Source organism: Dermacentor silvarum, chromosome 8, assembly GCF_013339745.2.
Source record: "Dermacentor silvarum isolate Dsil-2018 chromosome 8, BIME_Dsil_1.4, whole genome shotgun sequence".
Lineage (NCBI taxonomy): Eukaryota > Metazoa > Arthropoda > Arachnida > Ixodida > Ixodidae > Dermacentor > Dermacentor silvarum.
Window position 1 is genome coordinate 57,791,408 of NC_051161.1, and position 25,176 is coordinate 57,816,583.

The following is a 25,176-nucleotide window of genomic DNA, read 5'->3' on the forward strand; positions in this document are numbered from 1 at the left end:
GTTCTGCGCCGTAGCACGCATAATTAAGGATCTCATTTCATCCCACCACCAAAGAAGGCACTCGAAGAACACCAAAAGTCTACCTCTTTCGCTGGCCGATATGCTGGAAGACCGAGCTTCGAAACAGCACTGAACTCGTGCGCGTTAAAAGTTAAAACTCCGCCGAATTCGCTGCGCGGAGCCCGCGTGAGAAAGTGTATTCATGTGAAAGTGGAGTTGTTACACGAGTTATTAGATTTGCTTCAGTAATGTCGGCGACAATCAAATTTCGTGTAGATCAGTTTATGTAGGGCTTCGCTGCAGTGCGCAGATGTCATGCGGTTAAAGCACGTGATACAGTGAAGTACACCACTTTCCGCGGACTCGCATGTGTCGGCACGCGACGTTATATATATCGGCAACGAGTCACCGACCTACGACGACTCCCTTGCATTGCCAAAAACCAACATGTCTACACAATATGCACCGTATGTTTGACCTGCGACGCGGGACCGAGGGTAGTGCAACTGAAAAAATCCGGGGCACAAAATAACGTTGCCATGGCAACCGCGCAGCGGCCCAGGTACACACAACACGCACACGAGCGGCGCCGTCGCACGTGTATTATGTGGATGGTAGCTGCGGCGCATAAGAAGTGCACAGGCCCTATCGACTCCTACGACAGCTTCAATGACGAACACCTCAGGCCACACTTCCACAAGAGCCTCGTCAGGCAACGCTTGGCCCGCGTCGGCTTGGTGCGGTGCCTCCGACACTACGGTAAACCTAACGACGACCCTGGAGCGCACCATTGCACCTGCTCCCTCTCCGGCTCCCGGGAGAGCCCGGACGCAACGAGTACGACGAGTTCCGGGGACAGCGGAGTCGTAAGCTTAAGAAATGCGGACCTCACCTGCACGACGTGCCGCGGGGGGTCCTCTGGTGTGGCTGCTCCGCCTCCAACGGCACTTACCAGCGAGCCCGTGTCGCCTTACCTGATGCCCGTGAACCCTTCAAAACGCAAGCTGACTATGCCGCGACCAACCCAACAGGCCGCCGGTTCTCGGAGCACAGTCAGGAGGGTGAGCATAACGCCCTCGACGCCGGCCAGTTCGAGGGAAGACCTCGTCGTCATCAAAAACCACTTTCCCAAAAAGTCGAACTGCAAGGTCTCGCTGCTCTTTCGTGGGTGGGGCTTGAGCAGGCCGGTCACCGAAGCGTGCCAGTCGGTGATCAGGGTGACTCAGCAGCACTGCGGCGGCACATCCCTGACCGTCTTCGACGGCCGAGTGACTCCGGGCGAGACGTTCACGTTTGCCTCCCGAAGGCACTGCGGCTACCCCTTCAGCATTGTCGTGTTCGTCGACGACATAAGGGACATGCAACTGAGCAGCTGCTGCGAGTACCGTTACAACATGGGCATGCGGCTGGGAGGCTCCCAAGGTCACTTCTCGCTTGCCAAGCTCGAGGGTGGAAGCCCGTGCTACAGGTGTGTACTTGAGAAGAGGCTCAAAGCCTTGCCGAAAGAAGAGCCCGAACAAACGCCACCTCCTAGTAATATGTCGGAAGAATCAAGTGGCCTGAGCAGCCCTGTTATGAGTAGTTCCGAAGCTGTAGACAGTGTAGAACAAAGTGTAGACGGCGCCGTTACGAGCTCTGTATCTAGTGAAGAAGAGTACAGCGACAGTGAAGATGAAAGGCAACACAGTAAAAGTCAACAATCAAGCGAACATACACAAGATGAGATAGCAGATGATGCCGAAAAAGAACTTTACTCGAGCGGGACAAATTACAGCTCGGAAACGTCACGCAGCCAATCCCAGCTTCGCACTTCTGGATCCGAGGATGTCGGTGAACAAATTGAAGGTTACGATGTTTCCAGTCAAGACTCAACAAAAGCAGACAACAGTGTACAGGAGAGTGGCACCATTTCCAACAGCTTCGAAACTTACAGCAGTGTAGAGAACTCGGGGGAGAAGTCTGTACACGGTGAAACAGGGTCACAGGTCGACGATGGAGGTCAGTACAACATGCGCCACAATGTAGCAAAACCATCCGTCTATTTCGTGCAAGATAAAAAGAAACAATGGGGCTCTGACGAATGTCGTGGCGAAAGCTTTTCTTCAGATGACGATGCTCAGACAGTTACACTTACCGTTAAAGCAGAAGTGCACTCTACCCAATAAATAGTATTTGAAGTTGCGTTTAAGCATGTATTTACTGTGAAGAGTGTGTTTACTTTGGTAACATGCTGCACACAGTGTTTTAGCACGTCTGGGTGATCAGAGTCCAGACGAAATAAATATTCTCGGACACTACAGGACGCAGTGCTGCAATTTTTATTTGTCACACATACGCAACTAAGACAAGTACGTTACACGAAGAACAAAAAATTATGTCGTCACAAATGAATGGAATGCACGAACCTCACAATTATCCTCTCCAACTGCATAACTTAAGCTTACAGGACCATCTTTTACCAAAACATTACCAGCACGTTTAAATGGTATGTACAAAAAACTGAAGAGTTCATCTGTACAATGTTCTGCACATAGTGTGCCACCAGTGACGAGAAGCATGGCGTTGTCTTTGTGTGAACGCCCTGGATGCCTGCTGTCTCCTGGCAATGAATACTTGTGGTGGGCGCTTTACCGGTCACACATCTGATGAAAACAACAAAAGGAAAAACATCTTCAGGAAAAGTGCCGATAACAAGAACCCGAAACAGTAAAGTGCACATCAAGCGATCTTTGTGTTCTCGATACAGGTTTTGATTTTTGTCATGTCCAGCAGAGGTGTTATAACACTGAACCCTAGCCTCCGTTAAAAAAAGTTCTCATTGTGAATTGCCTGCTAAGCAGAACATTTGGGGATCGTTGCTAACGTTTCACAGATGCAGAGAAATTCTGTTTTAAGCTGTACATCTGATTAAACGGACATTTTGAAGTCCTGCCATGTTGTTCTTTTGAAAGGTCTGCTGTACATGTGCCAATTGTTGAGCCCCACACAAGTACTAATTAAGGTGATGGTCCTAGTCTAGCTAGTACTTCACCACTGAAAGCAGTGGAAGCAGATATGGCAAAAGAAATGCACACATGTGCACACTTCCTGTTAGCATTGCTACGAGCTGAAGGAATATTGTAACATTAAGGATTGCCTCTTGATGCAACGATGCACTGTACTGGACATGACACACAACAAATGTAGCAGTGTCATTGAGGTACCATTGCATCGAAGTACTTACACTTGCTGCCTCATGTTTGCTCAGCATGTGTTATAGGGAAAAATGGGAAAATGACAACAGTTATTACACTGATGATCACATAAGCTTTCCAGCACAATGCAAAATGCAGCGTACAGCTTTTGCAAATGTAAGCATTACTATTTTGCTGTGGCATGAGCAAGTGCTGCAAAGTGCTGACATTTAATTCCAACTTCATCATAAATATAAGAGGGCTGCTAACATAATTAAGACTTCACTAGTCAATTCCCAAGAATACAGAGGGGTGGGTCACTTCTTCAAAAATGGATGAAGGATCGATTTCTCCAAACATGTTTTACTGATGCTTAGCCATAAAATGATTTTGCAATCAAACATACAATGATTCACATCTTCCAAGTTAACTGCATGCCGCATATGCTTTTGGCTAATGATTTGCTACCAAAGGCATTGATTTTGCAATTTACATTCCTGTTACTGATATTAACTTGATTTCTAAGCCTTCTGAGCATACGCATCCATCAAAATTGTAATTCCGCTCTTTGCGTTCTCCCCCAGCTGCTTCCTACAGCATCGACAAAGTCCTCAATTTAGTTATGCAAGTTATGCAGCGGAAGATGCACAGCCCTAGTTAGCACAGAAAGCCTGGAGCATTAGTGTTGCTGTGCAAGAGCCATTAACAGTTGGTATGAGCAGGCCTTTTTTATGCCTTCTGTCACAATTGTACTATTACTTACAGTAACAAGATTGTGATGTACATGACAGCAAAAGGTTTCAAAACTTCAAAACTAAAGAAACAGCATCATGGAGTACCGACACACGTTTTCAAATCTAGAAACTCTACCACTTGCTTCTGGCAGTGAAAGAATCACACTTAGCAAATATGAAGGATGGGAAACATAAGATATATCAATTTGATACTAAAGTCGTCTCACAATGTACCTCACGCCATCAACATTATCAAGATGTTGTGTGGCAATAAGGCAAGGTATGGTGGTGTTGCTCATAAAGAAATTTAAAAAAAAGCACTGCGCAAGCTTATTCTAGCTAGGCACACGAGCGGAAGCCACAGCGATCACACAAATGAAGTGAGCCAGTGTATACAGATGTCATGACGCATCAACCTCCTAGGTACTGAAACCAAAACTGGTTCAGAGAAACAAATAATATGGTCGCTCTGGTGCTTGCCAGTATTTTTTTCTAAGGTTTACAGGATTTGAAAGTTCATTTAGATAAATTAAATTACAAGTTGAGAATGTCCGGTCAGTACTCCCTTTTACTGTTTCCCTACCGTGCCCATTGGGCATCATTAGCCCGCTAACAACGGTTTCGAATGCCGTTTCGATACCTTCTGTACAGCTAACCGACCCACTGTGCCATCTGACACATAGCAGGACAACTAAACTTTAGTTTCAGATGGAGTTCGTTTTTTCCCCACTTGGTGGCGATTTTTTGAACGGACTCTGAACACGTGCGCATGCTCAATAATGGCCACCCCCGAAAGCGATGTGTGCTCCGAAATATCGCAGATCTCGTGTTGTGCTGCGTCTGCAGCTGGCTTTACCAATGGCTTGAGCATGAGCGAGTCAAGAGGATGGCTGCCTTTCATCTGACTTTGACTCTGAGAGGGACGACGTCGGAAATCAACCCGGAACTTGAGAATGCAATGCTAATTCGTGCTCCTCCACCAATTTAAGCCATTCGGCACTAGCCAGCTAACAGGGAGACATACTGAAGCTGCAAGAAATGTTATGACAGCAAAATGCAGCAGAAAACGAGCCTACTGCAAGACTTGCAACACTCCCCTATATGTTTCACACAGAGGAGCTCTATGCAGCTGTTATAGCTGTGCATATAATGTGGCTAGTATTAGACAGTGAAAGATTTTGCATATTTCAGAAATACTTTAGCATGTTTTTATTTTTAGATAAAAGCATGTACTATTTAGAAGTTTTGTTAAATTTTATTTCACAATCTTGTGTTTGGCAATTTATATTTTTTATAACATAAATCTCCTTAATAAATGCTGTATGCCTGAAAAGTCGACTAATTATGCTTTGCTTTCATATATTGTATGAAACTTGAAGTGCAACAGTTCTTCTAGAGTAAAAAAAAATCTAGTGTAACTTACAAAAACAGTCATTTTCCCCAGGGTAGGGAAAGAGTTAAGTGCACCTAAACATTGCTTTTGACAATGACACTACCTATTGCTTCTGCAAATTACAAAATGTGCAATACTCAGATTGAGCTTTTACATTTTTAAACCCCCAAGGCAATACAGAAGCATACCTTAAGCAACACACCTTAAAGCAATCCTAAGGTTGCTTTTGCAGAGCTACTACAGGACAGTGCTCAATAGAACAAGTGGCTGTGTCTCCAGAAGTCAACGTGTGCTGAAGTCAACGTACGCTCTTACAGACTGCAACACATACGAGACCCCAATAAAAGCGTCTCTTCTTTCTGACACCCCAGCTCTAGTGCAAGTCATAATACTAGCGCAAGCCTCTTAGTTCACTTCCAGAGGGCCTATAACAATTTGAATGGTGAGGACAAGGCTTCCTGGTTTTCCCAAGTTCTGGAGCACTGTGCCTACAACAACAGATTAAAAAAAAATGCCACAACCACAAAGTTTTCTTTTTTTTTAACAATGTGGCACACTACTAACTGCTATGGCCACAGTGGCCACAAGCAAGCTTGAAAACATAGTTATAAACTGTCTTCAGGTACGAGATTTTATTTAATCAAAACATTATGTACGAGCTATTGCGTCGTTTTACAATTAACATTACTGTAAGACATTACAGAAGTCAACAAGTGTACCAATTAGCAGTATCAACAGACTAGGAACTGTGCTGGTTGACACTACAGGAGACATACTAGTGACAACGTGTATATACATATGTCAACAAAGAACATGTGTATACAAGTGGACAGTGAAAGGGTGCACACAATGTTACACAGACTGCCTTTAAGATGAACCCTGTTAAGATGGATTCTCTGAGAAGCTGAATGGTTCAGTGACCTCTCTAAGACAATTCTTAAAATGACGCTAAAGAGAAACAACTGGTTTAGACTGATAAAGTATTTTGTTCAAAACTCTATTTTTGTCGATTTCCCGGTATAAGAGGTTCAATACTCGTATATTTAGGGAGAGTGATGGTCCAAATTCCATTTTTTTTTCCGCAACGAAATTCCAGTGCCAGTATGTCAATGTGACGTCACGGATTGAAAACTTTTCTCGTATTTGAGCCATTGCAGCTTAGTAAAATTTCTTGAAACTTGTTATGTTCAGTTTTTGGCTCTTTTAGAATGTAACGTAGCCCATCTCAAAATTGATAACAGTTAACTAGGCCCCAGCAGGTGCTGTCACAATCCATGACATCATGACAAGTTGGTGTGGGAACTTGAAGGTGGCATCGCCACCGGTTTTCGTTTTTGCATATTTTATGGCTTAGCAAGCCTTTTCGCAATCGTACAAAGGTACCATATTTCCCGGTGTATAAGGCACATCTTTTTTCTAAAAATTTTCTTCGGTGCGTCTTATATATGCATAAAACCAAGCACGCCTGGTGCAACCAATATACGTGTCTTTTTTTTTTCATGAGTACAAGAAACCATGCGTGGCAGAAATCTAATCCTGTGTTAACAGTGGAGCGACCATGCCAGCTCCGAGCGCTCACCGTGTAGGCAGTGTGGCTACCGTAGCGTAGCAGCTGCAGTAAAGGTCGCTATCGTGGCCTCCGTGATAAGAAGTCACACGTACTAGTTTACAGTTATAGTAGTGCAGTTTTCTTTGTAAAGAAGTTATACCCACAGGACTAACATACTAAATAAGACAATGGCACCACAATTTTTCACTGTTACATGGTGGCGCCCGACATCTGCTCTAAAAAGGAAAAAGAGAGCACCACTTATATGTCATCATCATCAGTCAACCGTGCGAGAAGTCTAAGCAGTTCAGCAGTAGTCGCCGTGCTTCCAGTTTCCAGTCATTTCACTTTGTAATGCATTTCAGGTGTGACACGTGATGTGATTGCTGTTTGTGTGTACGGCTTGAGCATGCCACAACATGTCACTCCCCAGACGAAATGCCAGCGACTGACTTCAAGATGCTTATAACATCGGCGTACAAGTATTCAGAGGCTGCGATGGTAACCCAGCGACGCTGCCGGCCAAAGTGACTGAACTTTGAAAGTTTGCCAGGAAGGTGAGACATTCAATGACTTCGGGTAAAGTGCAATATATGCTGGTTTTCTATGCCTAAGAGAAGCGTTGGTTCAAGTTACCTTGCTAGAATTTTCAGCTCATAAAAATTTGGTTTACGGAAATTTAGTGCCCTAAAATGGGGTGAGCGCAACATTTCACGATGAGTGTACAAAGGAGCACAATCATGTTTGATCATGCCGACCAATCTAAAATATGTGCGTCTTATACAGCAGGTGCGCCTTATGTACCAATTCTTTCTTTGAAAGTTGCGAAAAGTAGAGGGTGCGTCTATACAAAGGTGCGACCTTATACACCAGCAAATACAGTAATTTATTTATACAGCTCAACTTACTTTGTCTCTTTTAGTGTCCTTTTAAAAGGAAATGGGAAGAGAAAATATGAAGATGAGCAAACAAGCAATCTGAATGTGTTGACTCATCAAGCAGAAGTGAATGCGGCCTGAACAATGGGCAGATGTGAGACAACCTTTCATTGACCACGGGGATTGCAAAAATCGAGGGTGCTCTTGGTGTGTGCAACAGACAGATACAAGCTCTACAGGTACACAGCCCTAACATGTGGGTAGGCTCCTACTTATCATCCTGCTTACTTGTTACCCTAGCAACACTATTGTACATGTACGGGGTCAAAGTGGTTTCTCTTGCCTCAACACAAGTTTTCTCATCCATAAAATTATTGATCATCAACTATGTACAATGAAAGCAGTCCCACTACACATGACTACATCTTAAAAGCGACAGCTATCCTAGTCTTACATCTGTTCTGCTGTACGGTTTGATACAGATTATTATAGGGACATTTTTGCATCGGTGTGTGCAACAACAGCCAATATGGCATGTTCGAGAGGCGTAGGAATGATGGGAAGTACAGGTTCTCCCCAAAGGCAGCATTAAATATGCCTACGTGGCTTATGTTAAGCACCTTATTAAAGCTGATCTGTCCTACAGATTGGCTTGGTAACAATTATAGCTCAGTTTGACCTCTGAATGCTACCCTTTGAGTTTTTTCAGGGCCTTGAACAAAGCAGGTCATCTTGAGGAATGCACACAGCACGCACACAAGCACACTAACACACACTTTAGCAAGAACAGAAAAGACAATGTAATGAAATAAATAAAGAGACAAACATTACCTCTGACACGTTAAGACCAGCGCACTTTCCACAAATCTCACAGTTGAATGGCTACGGTAACCCTCCACTGATGTGTGCGTCATGTCAACAAAGTCTACAAAGTCAAAATCTACACACAGCCAACTAAGGTGATTTCCATTGCGTCGCATGTGAGCAGGGCTGTGTAGTTGGTCATGCGCGCTGGAGGTACGTGTGGCAATAGCACCGCTGATCGGGTGACAGATTCAGGTGGTGCAGGTAGCGCAGACCCCAGTTACCTGACGAGGGTGCCTTGGGCATCTCGCACAGCTCGCAAGCCTCCAGGGCCGGGTGATTGAGAAAGGTGCACTTGGAGCACTTCCACCGGTTGTCCTCCTGGTTCTCCTCGTCTTCCGAAAGGATGCTGTTCGGTCGCGGTGAGGGTGCTGCACAAGGAGAAATGGGGTGCATGACCATACATGAAGATGGGAAGGGGGAAGGAGCCAAAGAAGGCAAAAAGACAGAGGTTCATCCTCTGGATGGATGACATCCGATTCATGGATGAATGGCGTGTGATTTGGTGCCCCACAGCCCTCGATTAGTTGGTGAAAAAAGCGTGCTGCTGCACAGTGTCGATGATGGGTGCAGAAAGTTGGCTGCAGCACACGACACTTCAATTTTGGTGGGAAGTCACTTTGTGATGACAATGAGTGTTTTAATTGTACCCCCCCTAGACATGTTCCTCACTCTCTTTTAAACTGCAGCTTCAAATTACCTCCTGCTGTGGTGAGTCAACAGGTGAAATGTGAAGAACAACCATCCATTTTCTAAATGATACCAGATCTCAAGAATGTGCTTTGCCTAGAAAATCAGGTTTGATACATGCAAATGGCTCACAATTAAGCTTTTCGGTATGCCTTTAGAAGCAGCAACAAATGGAGACACATAAGTACCCTTTTGGATAAAATGCATGCGAGGCATTAAACAATAAGAATAGCTAACAGCGGGAAGTGTTTTCATAGCAGTCATAGCAGTCAGAAGCACAGACTTTGTGCTTAGACACAAGTGCGCAAAGGGATGTGTACATAGATCGGTGCACTAGAAAACATGATAGGCGTCCGACAGCACATAAAAACGCAAAATAGTTCAGAACACAGTGCTAAGATATTTCTTCAGTGAAGAAAACTATGTCCTCTATAATAATATGTCCAGTACATCTGATGATACAGAAAAGCTGGCAGAAAATTTCACAACGCAAACATTGCCACTGTGACCATATACAGTGGAACCCCAATTATACAACTTTTTCGCGACCGCATGAGAATGTCGTATAATCCGGGCATCACAGCATATTCCGACCAACAAAACCTATGTCTAAAATGAACGGATTCGTGCGACAGAGTTCGGAGGAGCTTTAATTTAAACTATAGGCTAATACTCTGCAGGACTGGGAAACCAAAATCACCATAAGATTAACTGCAAAAAGAATACTGCTGTGCAGCTAGGTGCCAATCACGCTTTATTGGAACGATTTATCATACCTAGCTGTACTGCGATCCGCACCTGCCAGCATGGCAAAACCCATTTGCACACTTAAAAAAAAATCAGTCAATTTCTTGTAGGCTTTCTATGAGCCACGCTGCAAAAGCTTTCTTTCGAGCCCAACGACTTCTGCAAGGAGGTCCCCTACAGCATCGCCTGCACAGATGAATTTCCAAATATTGTCGATGCTACGTAACACATCTGTGAACACAGGCACAGCAGCATCTCTGGCATCATCCTTGTCCAAGGTGGCAGCCAGCAGTGTCAGCATGAGGCAATGCCTCCTAATCCTGTCTCATATGACGGCCCGCGCGGAACCAAGAACCTAAAGAGGGACGCGCAAGAAGTGGTCTCTTGTGTAGACCGAAAGCTCTGAACTGCGTGAGTGAACACACTTATCAGATTCGCACATGTTTTCGTGCTTTCCATATACACTGGGGCGATATTCTCGGGGGACCACTTTCAAAGATAGTTTCCCTTTCACAAGGCTTGGCAATGGACTTTGCACACTTTGCACTGTGCAAAGATAGAAAGCTTGACACAGTGCCAGAAACAATGTCAGTCATAAACGCAGACACATCTGGTGCAGAGTCACGCGAGAACAAAGCTATCTCGGAAAGAAAACTTAGAGGAGCAAAAAATGCAGAGAGAAAGTGCAACGAGATGGCAACAAAGGGAAACGAACAATGAGAAGGCAGCGAATGCGAAGGAAGGAAAAAGGAGGCTAGTGGAAAGAATTCTCAGCTTACTGCGTGCAAAGGGGCGCTCTCCCCCTCCTGACAAAGGGGATGGTGCCGCAAAGGAGCTGGCGGCGCCTGTGGCACTCCTCAGGTTGGGTTCGCAGTTCCGCGCCAGTTGTTGTAAGAGACAGGACGTGCGTAATCTTGCCTCATATAATCAAGTTTTTTAATGCATAGTCTCTAGGGGGAGTTCGCTGGGACTACACTAATCTGTCGTTAAACTTGGGATGTCGCAAAATCGGAGGACACACAATCGGGGGGTTCCACTGTACCTGTGCCAGAAGGCTTGCCAAGTAATGTTTTGCAAGTTACAGACCTTGACACAGAGGTCCCGTTTTCACAAATGTCTACAATACGGTCTGCTGTTAAAGGGAACACAAACTTAGTATTCTGCCATTGATGTCATCGACACATTGCAAGAAAGGCCTACTAGTACAGAGGATTGAATTGGTACAAAAATTGCACTGCTTTAACCGATGACTGTTATGACCGGTTTGTGTCGCAAAACAAGCCAGGAAAAGGACGACAACCAGGAAAAGGACCACAAGCATTAACCGTATTTACTAGATTGTAACGCAAGTTTTTTCCCCAGATTTTTGCTACCTGAAGTCGATCCTCGTGTTACTATCGAATACTGAAATTCAAGTTGTCTAAAAAGTGCAATGATGCACCCAATTCTAATCAACGAGTGAAATGTGCAAGTGAACATGCACGAGGGACGCGCACGCTTTCACGGAGAGTAAACACACGGCAGAGCTAGCGCAAACACGAAGTCTTCCGTCGTGCGAAAGGTCCTGGGGGGGGAGGGGGGGGGGCGACGTTTAGCTGCGACACCAAATGCGTATCTTGCGACCAGGCACAAGGGGAACTGGCGACTCAATTTCCCATGCGAAATAAGCAAAGCCGAAAGGCAGTGCTGGAGGGAGGGGGCACGGCTTCTACTCTGCCACCATGCTGCGTACTTTGCGCGGTGCGGGCTGTCACGCGCACCGTATCTTGAAAGCCATCTCCACACGGCTCTTACCTTTCTACACGCTGTGCTTTCGCCGCTCAGTTTCCGTTCAAGCGATAGACTGCACGAACCTTCGGTCGCTGCAGCTGGCACGCTTGCTCACGCTAGCATTTTGACAGTGGTTGTGCACGGTCATCGAGTGTGGTCTAATCATGTTTGCTAGTGTGCGCTGCCACCATGCTTGTTAATTCAGTTAGTAAGCGAATGTGTCCAAGTTTATACATCCAATAAAACTACTGTCCTTACTCCGTATAGCTTTGTACTAATTTGCTATCTCAATCGATGCTTCGCCTTTGGGCGGAACTGCAACATTTTCATTCATCCGGTGGTCTCGCGTTACTTTAGCAGCTTTCTTTTTATTTTTCTTGGTGGACGCAATGAAAAGTCACCCCTCGCATTACAATCCAGTAAATACAGCATTACTGTATGACAATAGAGCATGCGACGACACTCACTTTGTTGTAGTGAAAAATCCAGCCAGTTAATTTTGCCTGCCTGGCACTAAGGTGACTTACATCTTTTGCAGCACATGCAAAGTCATGCAACAGTCATGCAAGAGCCTCTCGGGATAGCACAACTTTTGCCGGCTGCGCATGGCTATTACTGTCACTTTCATTGATGTCTGCCCATTTCACCTGTGCAACGAGTGCTTCGCCAGTCAAATATACGTACTTCGCAACCGTGCCATCTGAGGCGCGGAAAATCCTCTAGCGCCAACACGTGGTTGTCGTCCATTGTTTCCTCGAGCTTGTACCATGCCACGGTTGATGAGCAGACGTGTGCTTACCGCGGTTTGTGGTGTGCAGAGGCGTAGTTCTATTGGCATCCCCTTACCCCTACATAATGGTGTCCAATGTGGGGCTCTTGGAACATCGAAAGACAGATTTGCTCGGTTCGAGACAACCTTTGTTTGAACTGGAGCGTAGGCTTAGTGTGGATTTTGATAGCTAGCGTCGGCGGCGAGCTTTCTTGGGAGCGAGGCCATGGTTGCTGCGGTGTGTTTGAACCTGCCAAAATGCTAAGCCTTCCGGAAAGGTTTTAGAAGAAAATCATTTATACGAGAGCCACATGGCCCGCGTCCTTGGAGAGCGGGGCCCAGCACCCGCTGAGCCTCGGCAAGCCCACAGCGAGCGAGCGAGGAAGTATCGTGGGCTAGCACTTAGCATTTAAGTAGCCGCCAGACATTATAAAAGCTGAATTTAAACATCATACCACGTGGGCGATGCACATACAGAATTGCTCTCCCTTGCACTACTGCAATGTTTGTTGAGTGCATTGAGTGCGCTGGGGTGCAAGGATAGAGAGAAACATCGGTTTCACGTGACCTTCAGACCATGTGTATGTTCTCGGCCATTGGGCAAGGCCATTAAAGCAGAGAAGGCGGGAAGGGGTGTAGGGAAACCTCCTTCGCTTCACTTCCATGTTTGAAGCAGCTGACTGAGGCTTCAAGGGTTAAGAAGCAAGTTACATGTACACAGCGCAGTGCCATCAGAAGAAACTCACAATCCTGTTTTTTTTTCCTTTTCTAGCTGGCTCACACTTTTCAAATTGTCAAAACCATTAATTCAACGCGAAACAATTGCAGTAAGCGTTTAACGTGGAATACATTATGAAGTTGGCTGTAACATGGTTTTTTAATTGTTATATATTATATACTGTTTAAAATGGTATTGTTATAAGTGGACTCAACTTTACTTTTATGTATCAATGTATGTTTGATGGATCATATCAGCGACTTTCCGAAAAAGTAACGAATGTTTCAGTTGTATTGGCTTGACCGTACTGTACAACTATATGACAGCAATAGTCGGCTTATAAGAACACCATGAACTATAAAGTGCACGTATTCTAACCAAGTCAGAAGCTTTCCTCTCCGGGCATTGCCCTCTCCTGCCCAGCTACTTAGTTATGCATGTCGTGCACAGACCTAAGGGAGCTGTTGCTCTAAGACTCTAGACAATGAGTGCTGCAGCATGCGACAAATAATCCTCTGTAGGGCTGCTTACTGTTAGACTGCAACACCCGGGGTGGCGACAGGATAGGTCTACTAAGAGGAGGTGGCACTGGGTGAGGCACAGCCTGGCCCGGATTTAACCTATGGTAGAAGTGCTCGTCAGTGGCCCCTAGCGGCACCTCCCCACGTGCGTACAGGTCGACTTCACTCAGCAGGCAGTGGCATTCTACGTCAACGTCCGGTTCCTCCTCCGCAGGGTCCCGAGTTCCTCCATCTAAAACAAGGAGAGCAGAGCAGTGTCTTTTATTTTCTTACAGGCTCATATGTGGCCCTTAATATCAAGCACTTGCAATAATAGAAGTCTTATTACCTTCTGGTGCAGGCGAAAAGCTAATTTGGAGTTGCAAACAGGCACTTTTGTTGCAGCGTCCAACGTACTTATACAGCATTTTTCTGTGTGTAACCCACCTCTGCTTATAACCAGGACCCCCAATTAAAGCACCCAGAAGAAGAAGAAGAAGAAGAGAAAAATACTATATATATATACATATAAAACAAGTGCATACAGTGAAGTAGTAAGTGCGCACAATGCTCAACATCATTTAAAAACAGTTCCATTTGCGGATGCACGACTCGTCCACGTCGTATCTTGCCCAGAGGCCATGCTACCCACCTCTTTGGCGATAATGATTATCTTCAGCATCTGCTGTGCTGTACAGAACTGCTTAACAGATTGAAGGGCAGCAAGATCTGACTGGAAAGCTGCAGGCAAGAACTACACAAAGTAAACAAAGCACTGATGCCCACCAACCTGTGAGGGAAGTGGCATCAAGCAAATGCTTGCTCATCAATCTGGTCTCTTTGGATTCCACCTCTGTTCGAAGCTGCTGGAGGAGCTGCATCTGCTGGGCGTACGTTCGCTGCAGCAGCTCAAACCTTTGGCGCTGGTGGGTGAGAAGAGCTGCATCACAGCGAAAGGGTGCAAGAGTTCATGCCGCCATACCTGCTAAACTACAATCTTAATATTCGTAAAACAATGACACAAACACAACAAAAAGGGTTCATCGCGTTACCACAAGCCGACTCCACCTACCCCTTCCCTTTCCCCTTGCTCGCTCTCAAGCCGCCATCTTTGTCGGCTCACCCTAGCATGCCTTCACTCACACCTAAAGCATGCGGGGTGTGGTAGGATCTTATTGCACTTTGACTTTATACGAAACATGATGCTGCTCCACCTTTTCAACATTAAAGTGTTGAAAATCCAGCCTAAAGGCATTTTTCATACTGCAGTGGATCCAGGATATAAAAAACTCCAAGGAGATTACAAAATATATCGGAGTATGATAATTCTAAATATAAAATAAGCCTATCTGAACTTATCTGAGATCTCCACATGCTTGGACAGTTTCTCAAGATCATGAAAAGTGGGGACTTACTGATTTGCTTCTCCCAAGACTGTATCGAATGCAGAAAGTTCACTAATGTTTTGCTCACGAACATTGCAAGTAGTTTGCGCTGCGGAATGGGCTATACACAATAATAATGCTAACCCTAAATGGCCGCATCACCCGACATGCGACCGCACAGCGCCTTGCGCGTGTCAAAGTGCTTGTTGCACATTCTTATTTAGCACAAGGTAGAAATGGATGCACCGCGGAAGCAAACTAGCCTGTATGGATATGCGCTGTGCCGCTAGCAGCGCACTTGTACTGCAAATTGCGCAAGAATATGCCCGGCCGCGTGTCTGTTACAATACCAAGAATACAGCGTTTAAATGACCGATCGTCATAAGTAGGATTGTTATGCCGGGTTTTGGAAATGAGTTCCTGTTGGAACCTGTTGTCCTCACTTCTCGACCGTCCTAAAAAGTCCGCACAGTCTCTTCTTGTGTGCTGTTCAGCGCTCTGATGCCTGGAGGCAGGTACGTCCCTTTGTTCTTGGCCCTCCGCCTTCGGCCCCTATGTCAGTGAGTGTCAACACTAAACACACGCCGTTAAGTTTTGGAAGTGGGTTTAAGCTTGCAGGACATTTGCACTCAAGTGTAACCATGTGTGCATGAATGAAACCCTTTCAGGGCAGACCCGCAAATTGCACAGCAATGAGTCTTGCGGTGGTTTAGTTAAATGTTAATCTAACAATCCGTCCAAGTGCAGGTTGAGGTCGGATTCGTTTTGGCCGCTCACAGAATCCTAAAATGCCGTTTGCGGGAAGCCCTTGTCTACAAGACAAACTCAGCAGCACAGCATCTCCAGTTTGGCATCCCATACCCAGCGCCACTCAGTGCGAAGATGGAATGTCATTCACGCTTTCTTGTGGAATGTGTATTGGACCATAAGGCCTTTCGTGTTCTTGAAGTAGAGTGGTCGATGTACTCTTGCCAATAATGAATGGCCACCGTTTGCATAAGCCATCCATACGTGCAGCGAGCAAAACTGAGAGCACCCTGCTCATTTTTCCTCCGTGGCATGTACAGTAAAACCTCGATGATACGATCACGGCTGGTACGAATTTCGGTGTGATACGAATTCATAACATTCCCTGGCCGAAATACATTGCTCACAATACAGTGTAGGCCGCTTATAACGCAAGTCACCGGAGTAGCGAATATCCGCATTATAAGCGGTACTGCACTATAACCAAAACAACAATTTTATTGTGACAGCAATTATATAGACACTCCAGGCGCATTTCGAGCTGCTGTAGCTGTCGCCGCGAGGTTCCGTATAAAGTCTAAGGGCGATAAAATTGTTGCTGTGTGCTATATGTGCGACTGAAAGCGTGCGAGGATGAGCCGGTGATCGCGTCTCAATCTCGCACACGCAGAGAGGAAAGCGGGAAGGAAGGGCGCTGCATTCCGTCGCGCGCACCGCTCGGAGGGGGGTGTTTACTCCGAGCGCGCATAGCGCAGATACAGCGGCCCGCAGGGGCCGCAGTATCTTGAAAGCTATCGTGAGGAATGCTTGAAAGCCACTCATCCTGCACCTCATGAGGAATGCTGGGATGCTTGGCCGGCGCGACTTGGTGCGTCGGGCGAAAAATATGAACAGAGCTATTCACGGGCCAGCAACGTTGGAACACGCCGATGGCGCGAGATGCACCAGTTGTTCGCCACCGTGACGTCATGGAGCTCAATGTGCGCACTCGCGTTACATTGGAGTATATCTACGGATTGAGGAGAGCGTTCGCCATCCCATTTGACTGCCAACTTCCAGACAGCCGCACTGTAACCGGTATTTCGGCTTCCGCAACTGCACTATAAGCGATACGTGTATACATGGAGTGCTATGGGAAAATTAACGGGAGTCTGAAAAGACTGTGCTACAGTCAAATCTCGTTAATTCGAACACGCTTAATTCGAACTGCCGGTTTTTTCGAACTGACGCTGTGGTCCCGTCAAAGTTATGTGTATTCCAATGGGCGAAAATGCTCGGTAATTCGAACGCGAAAGCATTTGCGACGGTTAATTCGAACATACCACGGGCCGACAATGCTCTCAGCAGCGCGCCAAATAACGCGGCGGCGCCTCCGACTGGCATTGCTCCGACACCGCCATAGAGCAAAAGCTTTGGAGAGACCCCTTAATGCAGCGGCGGAGGCCCAGTCCGGCAAACGCTCGCTTCCCGATAACGGCGCCAGCACAGCGGCAGGCGCGTGCGGAGACCGTCGAAGGTGAGGGAGTTGCGAGGGAGTCAGGAGAGAGGGCAAGGGGAGCCACCGAAGCCACTGCCACCGAAGCGGCGGAGTTGCCAAGGCCAAATCCGCTTCCCTGCCGCCCTCCTCCCTCACATTCCACGGTCTCGGCGCGCGCCTTCCGCTCACTGTAAGTTTTGTTGTCTGCCGTTATCGGGAACCGAGCGTTGGCCGGCTATGGGCAGTTGCGCTTTTACGCTCGCTAACGGCAGAAAACTAAACTTCAGAGAGCGAGCTATGCCGGCGCCGTGCGCGCGCGGGGGACCGTTGAAGGTGAGGGAGCTGCAAGGGAGTTGGGAGAGAGAGCGAGGGGAGTCACCCGAAGCGGCGGAGTTGCCGAGGCCAAATCTGCCGCCATAAAGCAAAAGCTTTGGAGCGACCCATTAATGCAGCGGCGGAAGCCAAGTCCGGCAAACGCTCGCTTCCCGATAACGGCAGAAAACAAAACTTCAGGGAGCGGGCTATGACCCGGTGCCGGCACGGCACGGTGGCGCGCGCGCGGCGGGAGACCGTTGAAGGTGAGGGCGCTGTGAGGGAGTCCAAATCCGCTTCCCTGCCACCATCCTCCCTCACATTCGTCTCTGCGCGCGCCCGCCCTTTGCCATGCAGGCGCCGTCCGCTCCCCGAAGTTTCGTTTTCTGCCGTTATCGGGAACCGAGCATTGGCGGCAGTGGGCAGTTGCGCTCTTTATGCATTTGCGCACCGCGATATTTCACGACTCGCACCGTTCGTGCATCATGCTATGGTGCTGGAATACTTCAAAATACGTCCTTCCTTTAATTCGAACAAATTTTCGGCCCCTTCGAGTTCGAATTATCAAGATTCGACTGTAGTAGAAAGTTATACGAAGTAAGGATAGTGTTACTTGTAACGGCCATATAAACTTGTAAGCATTCGCTTACTAACTAAATTACCAAGCATGGTGTCACGTGTGCACAGGTAACTATGAACACATCTCGCCCGATGACCACGGACACTCGCTATCGAAAGGCTGGCGCGAGCAAGCGCAGCAGCAGCGAGCGAATTGACCTTCGCATTGTTATCCCTTCTACACGAACTAAAGAACGAAAAGCACAGCGCATACGAAGCTACCGGCACTAGGCACACTTTATCAACATCGCAGATCGTTTTGACGATGAGGCCCATGCAGGCGCGCACTTTGCGCACGTCACAGATTGCCGTCTCTGCAATGTGCTAGTCACTTGTTGCAACATACAAGCTGGCTGCATCGCTAAATTTACGTGAACGCCACATTCAAGCACACGTAAGCTGCAGGAACATTGCAGATTGGCGACGTATCACGGGGAACTTAATACATGGGAGTCAATGGGATTTAGGTCGGGACCGCAAAAACGTGACATTGCAGCCAGGAAAACACAGCAGCGAGGAAAGTATCAATGGGGTTCTACTATTAGAAATTTTTTCTGGTAAAAATAAAATAATGTTTTTTAAACTTTGTGTATGTTTTGACGTACGAATTTTGGGTGATACGAATATATCACGTGACCCCGCGAGATTTGTATCCCCGAGATTTTACTGTACTGCACTTCAGATTCCCATTTCTTGTTTGACAGCATCTTTCTTAGGAGAAGCACACTTGCAAGAAGCGGGGCACAAAGTTTGATATATTGAATGTGGCGGTGAAACGGAATTCAATGTACACGTAGTACATTGCTATACTTGACATGGGATTTCAAGGGGATTTTACATCTGTTCGATATAGACAATAATTCGATATATCCGAGTTTGATATAATTGGGATCGACTGCATTACTCATTAACTAACCAGAGGTGTTTTCCAAAGATGTGAAGAGACTATAGGGTTAATGAGCACCACAGTGGTTTCCTCAAGACATTTTTAGGTACAGAACAGCACAAACTAGCTCAAGCCAAGATATTGCGCGTAATTGACTTCACTTTGCCACTCATTAGACTACCAGAAGCACCGCGACATCTGGAGTTCACACTGAGCGATTGTGTGCATGTCCCTTGAATAAGCTAACTGTAGCGACATTCCTCCTCTCTCGGCCTTTCCTTATCCGAGTTCCCTCCCTGCATGCCCTTCCCTCGCCACTTGCACTCTCAGTTTGCTCTATTTGAATGCAGCAATTGCACTTCCAACCACTGCAATCGCTGCCATACCAGGAGTCGCTATCTCCGTGATTGGCGCAATCGTGAGGCTGTGCACTGCGATCAGCAGAAACTGTCATGGCGCCTTCATGATTAAAAACAAAACCAAACAAACAAAAAACAAAAGGCGCAGCCGGCAGCGCACGCTTGTTCCGCATTTTCGTGCTCGCATTTTTACGCATTTTCCGTGCTCACGTTGGTTTCGACGGGAATTCAGGGCGCAGGCTCCTTCCCAAGCGTATCGCCCCTGAAGGAAGCCGAACGCCAGGCCGGGGTACGCTTGTACCTTTTTTGAAGCCAGTGGGTGCCCGGCGGCGGTGGGAATCGAACCCACAGGCGCTAGCACAACCGCGTGACATTGCTGCACCAACAAGGAAGTGTGGATAAGCCAAGGACCACCTTGCCTGCCCTCACTCGCCGGCTCGGGGAGCAAGATAAAAGAATGTCGCGACCTCAATTTTTATTCAGGGGGCCTAACCGGTAGCAGCTGGTTAGCATCCACAGACAGAAAGAATACGAAAGCTACTTTTACAAAACATCTGAGACCAACAACACAAAGCCCTGCACTGTGCCAGCGATCTTTTGCCGACGCATGCTGGAGCCAAAGCTGTTTTGGCGCCCCATTTCCGACATTTTTTTGCTTTCGCCGCTATTTCACACAGAAATTTATGCGAGTATTAAATGGCACAATGGTGCAGGATCCCCACCCGTGTTTATTGAAAAGTGCTGCTGTCACAATGCAACACAGAATTTTAAGAAAGTCCTGCAATAACTTTAGTTGTACATTTGCCATACCTTAGGCATATGTGGCTGTGCCTGACATGGTCATACAAGCCAGAAACATGAGCAACATAGGTATAACTTCCAATTAGCATTTTTGGTGATAAATATGTCATTATCAAATACCAACTAGATGAAGAAAGCCTTCTAAAGGAACCTTTATTAAGAGCAACAGCCTTAAGGTCCCAGAAATGCTTCCATGGACTGCAAACCGTTCACAACATTTCCAAGAAATCTTCAGTGCGGACTACTCATATGGTGAACCCTTCAGTGGTCTCACCTGGATCATGTCATCTAGGACAGGTGGAGAGTGGTGGAAGCCGAGTCATGGGGGAGTCCATGGCACCTGTCCTGCGGCCAGCCAGGTCCATACAGTGAAGTTGTGGGCCTGCTTGTGGAAATCTGTCAGTCCAAACAAATTGGGAAAACCTATAGAAAAAAAAATGCAAACTAGGCACAACATCCTAATTCTGTTCTACAGCAAAAGGGCAAGAAATATGAACAGAGTAAATACTAAACACAATAGAAACCTGGATGCTTCATACAGGGTGTTCTTTTCAGCTGCACCAAATTTTTAAAAATTGCTTGTGGCAGAAGAACACAATTCTAACCGTCGATCTAAATTACTATATGAGGCAGGCATACTTCAATAATAATTCAAACTGCTTAATTGAATAATTACATAGTTCAAACTAATTAACTTAGTGAATTTTTACTTGATGGCACATATTTAAATCTACGAATTGTAGCTAGGGAGTATGCACGGTATATCGACTTAGAACGAATTTTCAGGACTATGCTACTTTCGAGATAATATTCAAAGTGTCTGATGAAATGCATTGGCGTTCCAGTTAACTTTGGTGTGTCAATGCATAAAACAGCCGTTTTCTTAAAAAAGGAAGTGAAACAACAATGCAATTTTACCGCAACTCCAATAGTGCATATCTCGAACCGGTACCATCCTCAGAATTTGTTCTAAGTTGATATGCTTTGCATACTCACTAGTTACATAGATTAAAATATGTGCTGTAAATTAATTAAAAGTTCATTGGTGTAATTATGTTAATTATTCAATGAAGCATTCCAATTTTTCATAAGATTAATGACCGTCTCACCTAGTAATTTAGATCAAGGGTTACTATTGTGCTATCTGCCACAGACAATTTCAAAAAATTTGGTGCAGCTAAAAACACCCCTGCATATTAAATATTCCGACTGTATATTCCCAGGCTACCCGAACTCAATGCCCATCTTTCTGTCTGTCTACAATAAATCGAGATGAGAGCCACACAATCTTCAAAAAACTATCTATCTTAATCTATCTATCTATCAAATGCTTTATCCTGTCCTTCGTTTGCTAGAGTGCCACTCCAAACCACCTCTCCTAACTTTACTGCTCTTAATGCTAGAAATGTATGCACTATGCACTGGCATCCCTAGCAACCTTTGCCTCTCTTTGTTAAGCTGTGAAAAGCCCCCAAATATGTTTAACAGCAGCTGTGGTATGCAAGATGGAGGCGATGGACCATCCACTATACAAACCTGATCAGCATGTAAAAAATTAAATTTAGGGGTTTTACGTGCCAAAACCACAATCTGATTATGAGGCACGTTGTAGTGCGGGACTCTGGATTAATTCTGACCACCTGGGTTTTTTTTTTTTAATATGAACCTAAATCTAAGTACACAAGCGTTGTTGCAGTTCGCCCCCCATGGAAATGCAGCCGCTGCAACCGAGATTGGACCCGCAACCTCGAGCTCAGCAGTGCACAATCTTACTAAGCTAATGCAGCGGGTAGCACGTAATAAATCTCACGGACATACCTGTGGCCTGTAGTCCGCGCGTGCGGGAGGCTGGTCTGGTCGAGTAGGAGGAAAGTAGGGTGGTGTTTGGTGGGTTGCCTGAGGGGAACGGTGATACTGCAGCCTGGATGGCGAGTGTGGCGGAGGTCGGCGTGACGGGTGTCACGGGTGTCAGCATGCCAGGGTACGGTGGTGGCAGGTCCTGGTCCACTGGGAACGGAGGCTCAAGGGGCTCGAACAGCCGAGAAGTTGGCAGGCGTGCTCCCTCCCGATTTATCGAGGCCTCTTCCGAGTCAAACTGGCTGTAAAGCTGGTCTGGCTTGCACGGGTGAGGTGTTCTATGCACTCTGCTCTGTTGCGGGGATACTGAAAGTCGCACCAGACAAATAAACAAGATCACTCTTACCTATTCTATCCCCCTCAGACACAGTGTCCACCCTCCACAGACGACCTTCAATTTCTCCAAAATAAATGTGAAATGATAAGCTAAATTGTTCTGATGTAACGTAAACCTAGACACAGGTGGCACTACATGTCAAGCGTGTAATCAATTTTTATGCCACCAGTTTTCAAGAAGAATCATATCTTATGTGGGACGCAGGGTTCATACACAACACTTGACCCAAAATTGAAGGACAAGTTTAAGGATTAAAGGTAAACATTTGATAGATATCTGCCTGGTTGTGGACCAACTGAAAACGCCACTATAAGCACTGCTACACCTCACGCCATCTCACTCCTGAAGAAGGAGCCGGTTGGGCTCCGAAAACGTCAGGTTTTAAAAAGAAATTTTGGTTTGAGTTTTCCTTCTCTTCAAGAATTTCAATGATTTCAAAGGCTGAAATTCAAGGAGGGGGAAACAAACCTTAATTACACATACACTGAAATATTGTGAAATCTCCCTTCTTTGCTGCAATTTCTAATCAGCTTAGCAGCTGCTGAGTTGGCCATGCACTTCACGCTCTTCAGGTAGCATTTTTAAGTTGTCTTTTCCATTATAATGATGCCAATCACCTCCTGGCATGATGGTCAAGGGCATCAGACATGCAGACACTTGTGTAAATGCCAAATGTTCTGAAACTTCCTTTCTGCTAGGCATTTATAGAGCCTGGGGTATGAAACGAGCCATTATGGCTACGGTGCGAACCAACTAGCAAAATACAAAGTGGTAGCCCAGCTTGGTCACTGATCTGGCTTGTCTAGCTCTACAATGGCAACGGTGATTCAAACAAGCCTGTCGTTAGTGGCCGTGGACATGCCACATGGAAATTGTTTAGCCAGCTCTCAAAAGAAAATACCTGGGATCGTTTCCCAATAGACAGTGCCCATGGTATAGCCCCCCATACAAAGCTGGTTACTTTGAATGTTCGAAGTTTCCCCCAAGCACAGTTTTCAAGGAATACCAGGATCTCATTTATTTCAAGGAGTCCTGAGGGCCTTTGAATGTCATTTCCGAATTCATGTGTTTTCAAGAATTTCAAGGAAGTGCATGAACCCTGGAGACGTATTACTGTGTTGTCACCAAAGACAAAAAAATTAGTGCGTAGTACATGTTAAATGCAAACAGATGAATCGGCAATCAAGACTGAAAAGTAAATGCGAGCAACCGCCATGTGATATAAACCTGTGTCTGCGTGTTTAGGCAAACAAAAGGCACTTTTATGAGAACAAAGTGGAGAAATGGACTTTCTGTCCACTAATGGTACTGATGTGAGCACGCATTGAACAAAGAAGTAGTTTTCAGGTTCATAACAGGCCATTTGACAATAAGAACTGACTTTAAAAGGCAAGTCTCACAACAATCTTGCTGGGTCTGAGGAAGCTATACTTATGTTTCATACTTGGCAGGCATTGCTGCTGAAGCCACTCAGCTATGGAACTGCATCACTGCACGTTCCGGAGCAAACTGGCTTTAATTTACGATGTATTTATCTCAACAACTTCCTACGTTAAACATACAGGTGGGGAAAAACACCCAGTAAAACCTTGTTCATACGTTCCGGAAAAAAAATATATATACATATATGTATATTGTGAGACGTCGGCCGATGCGATGCCTTTATTTCCGAGCAGCCGCCCGAGTCAGGGACGAAGCACCGCACGAGACAAAAGATGATGATGAGTCGTATGTACAAATGACGACGACGATATGCACAAATAGCGCTCACACAAGATGATGAGTCGATGTACAGATGACGAGGACGATATGCACAAAATGTGCTCAAATAATATATATTTCGAGATGATAAATGTACTAATAGGAAAACTACGATCCGAAGATGCTAAAAAACTTGACAGATTCAACTGTAGTGAACATATATAATGCGAAGCATTGAGCACACACAATGAGTAACCAAGTGGTCTTATAAACAGTAAACTTTATTCACATGTTTTTGTTGTGAGAGTATTTTATTTACGAGGGCCCGATGTAGGAACCACTGACAATAATACAAAGATGATAGGAAAGGATACTTACAAGCTGTACATAAGACTGAATCACTGCATCTGGTAGTTCCGGAAACTGAGCTCTCATGTCATGTAGAGTCCTGGTGCACTGGTGGCATGAACACATCGCCATACCCGTAGTGTGAATCTAGCACAGTGTCTGCATGAATAAGAGGCACAACACAGCATCAGGCATCACAGCACCTGCTTCCATACTATGATGGCAATTAAGCAAGCTTGCTGCATATTTATTTAGAATGGGTTAGTGCGATAGCATGGTCTATAGAAAATGTCATGTATCTCAAAGCAAATTATTGTAAGCTGTTCCCATTAGATATTATTGATACAATTCCATCCTATAGTTCCTTATTTATGTGTTGAAGTGACTGTTATTCAGGCGTGGTAATAAGACAGTCACAGTTTTTACATTTATAATAATGGTTTGAAACAGACAGGGCCAGCAGTCCTAGGTGAACTAGCGTTGCTGCAGACACATCATGTTTGCGGTTCCATTGCTGGTGTGGGTGTGCAGTGTTGTGCAGAAGTTATTCAGAAAGCAGCACA

General features: G+C 45.9%; 1 protein-coding gene and 1 pseudogene across 1 annotated transcript; one reads left to right on the top strand and one right to left on the bottom strand.

Annotated features, from left to right (window-relative positions):
* Window positions 1-563: 563 nt before the first annotated feature.
* LOC119462140 (glutamate-rich protein 3) lies at window positions 564-2,188 on the top strand. The gene has a single exon (XM_037723483.2). It carries the CDS (start codon window positions 606-608, stop codon window positions 2,163-2,165), a length of 1,560 nt encoding a protein of 519 aa, XP_037579411.2. The 5' UTR covers window positions 564-605; the 3' UTR covers window positions 2,166-2,188.
* Window positions 2,189-2,302: 114 nt separating this feature from the next.
* On the bottom strand, window positions 2,303-24,745 carry LOC119461278 (TGF-beta-activated kinase 1 and MAP3K7-binding protein 2-like; annotated as a pseudogene).
* Window positions 24,746-25,176: the final 431 nt, after the last annotated feature.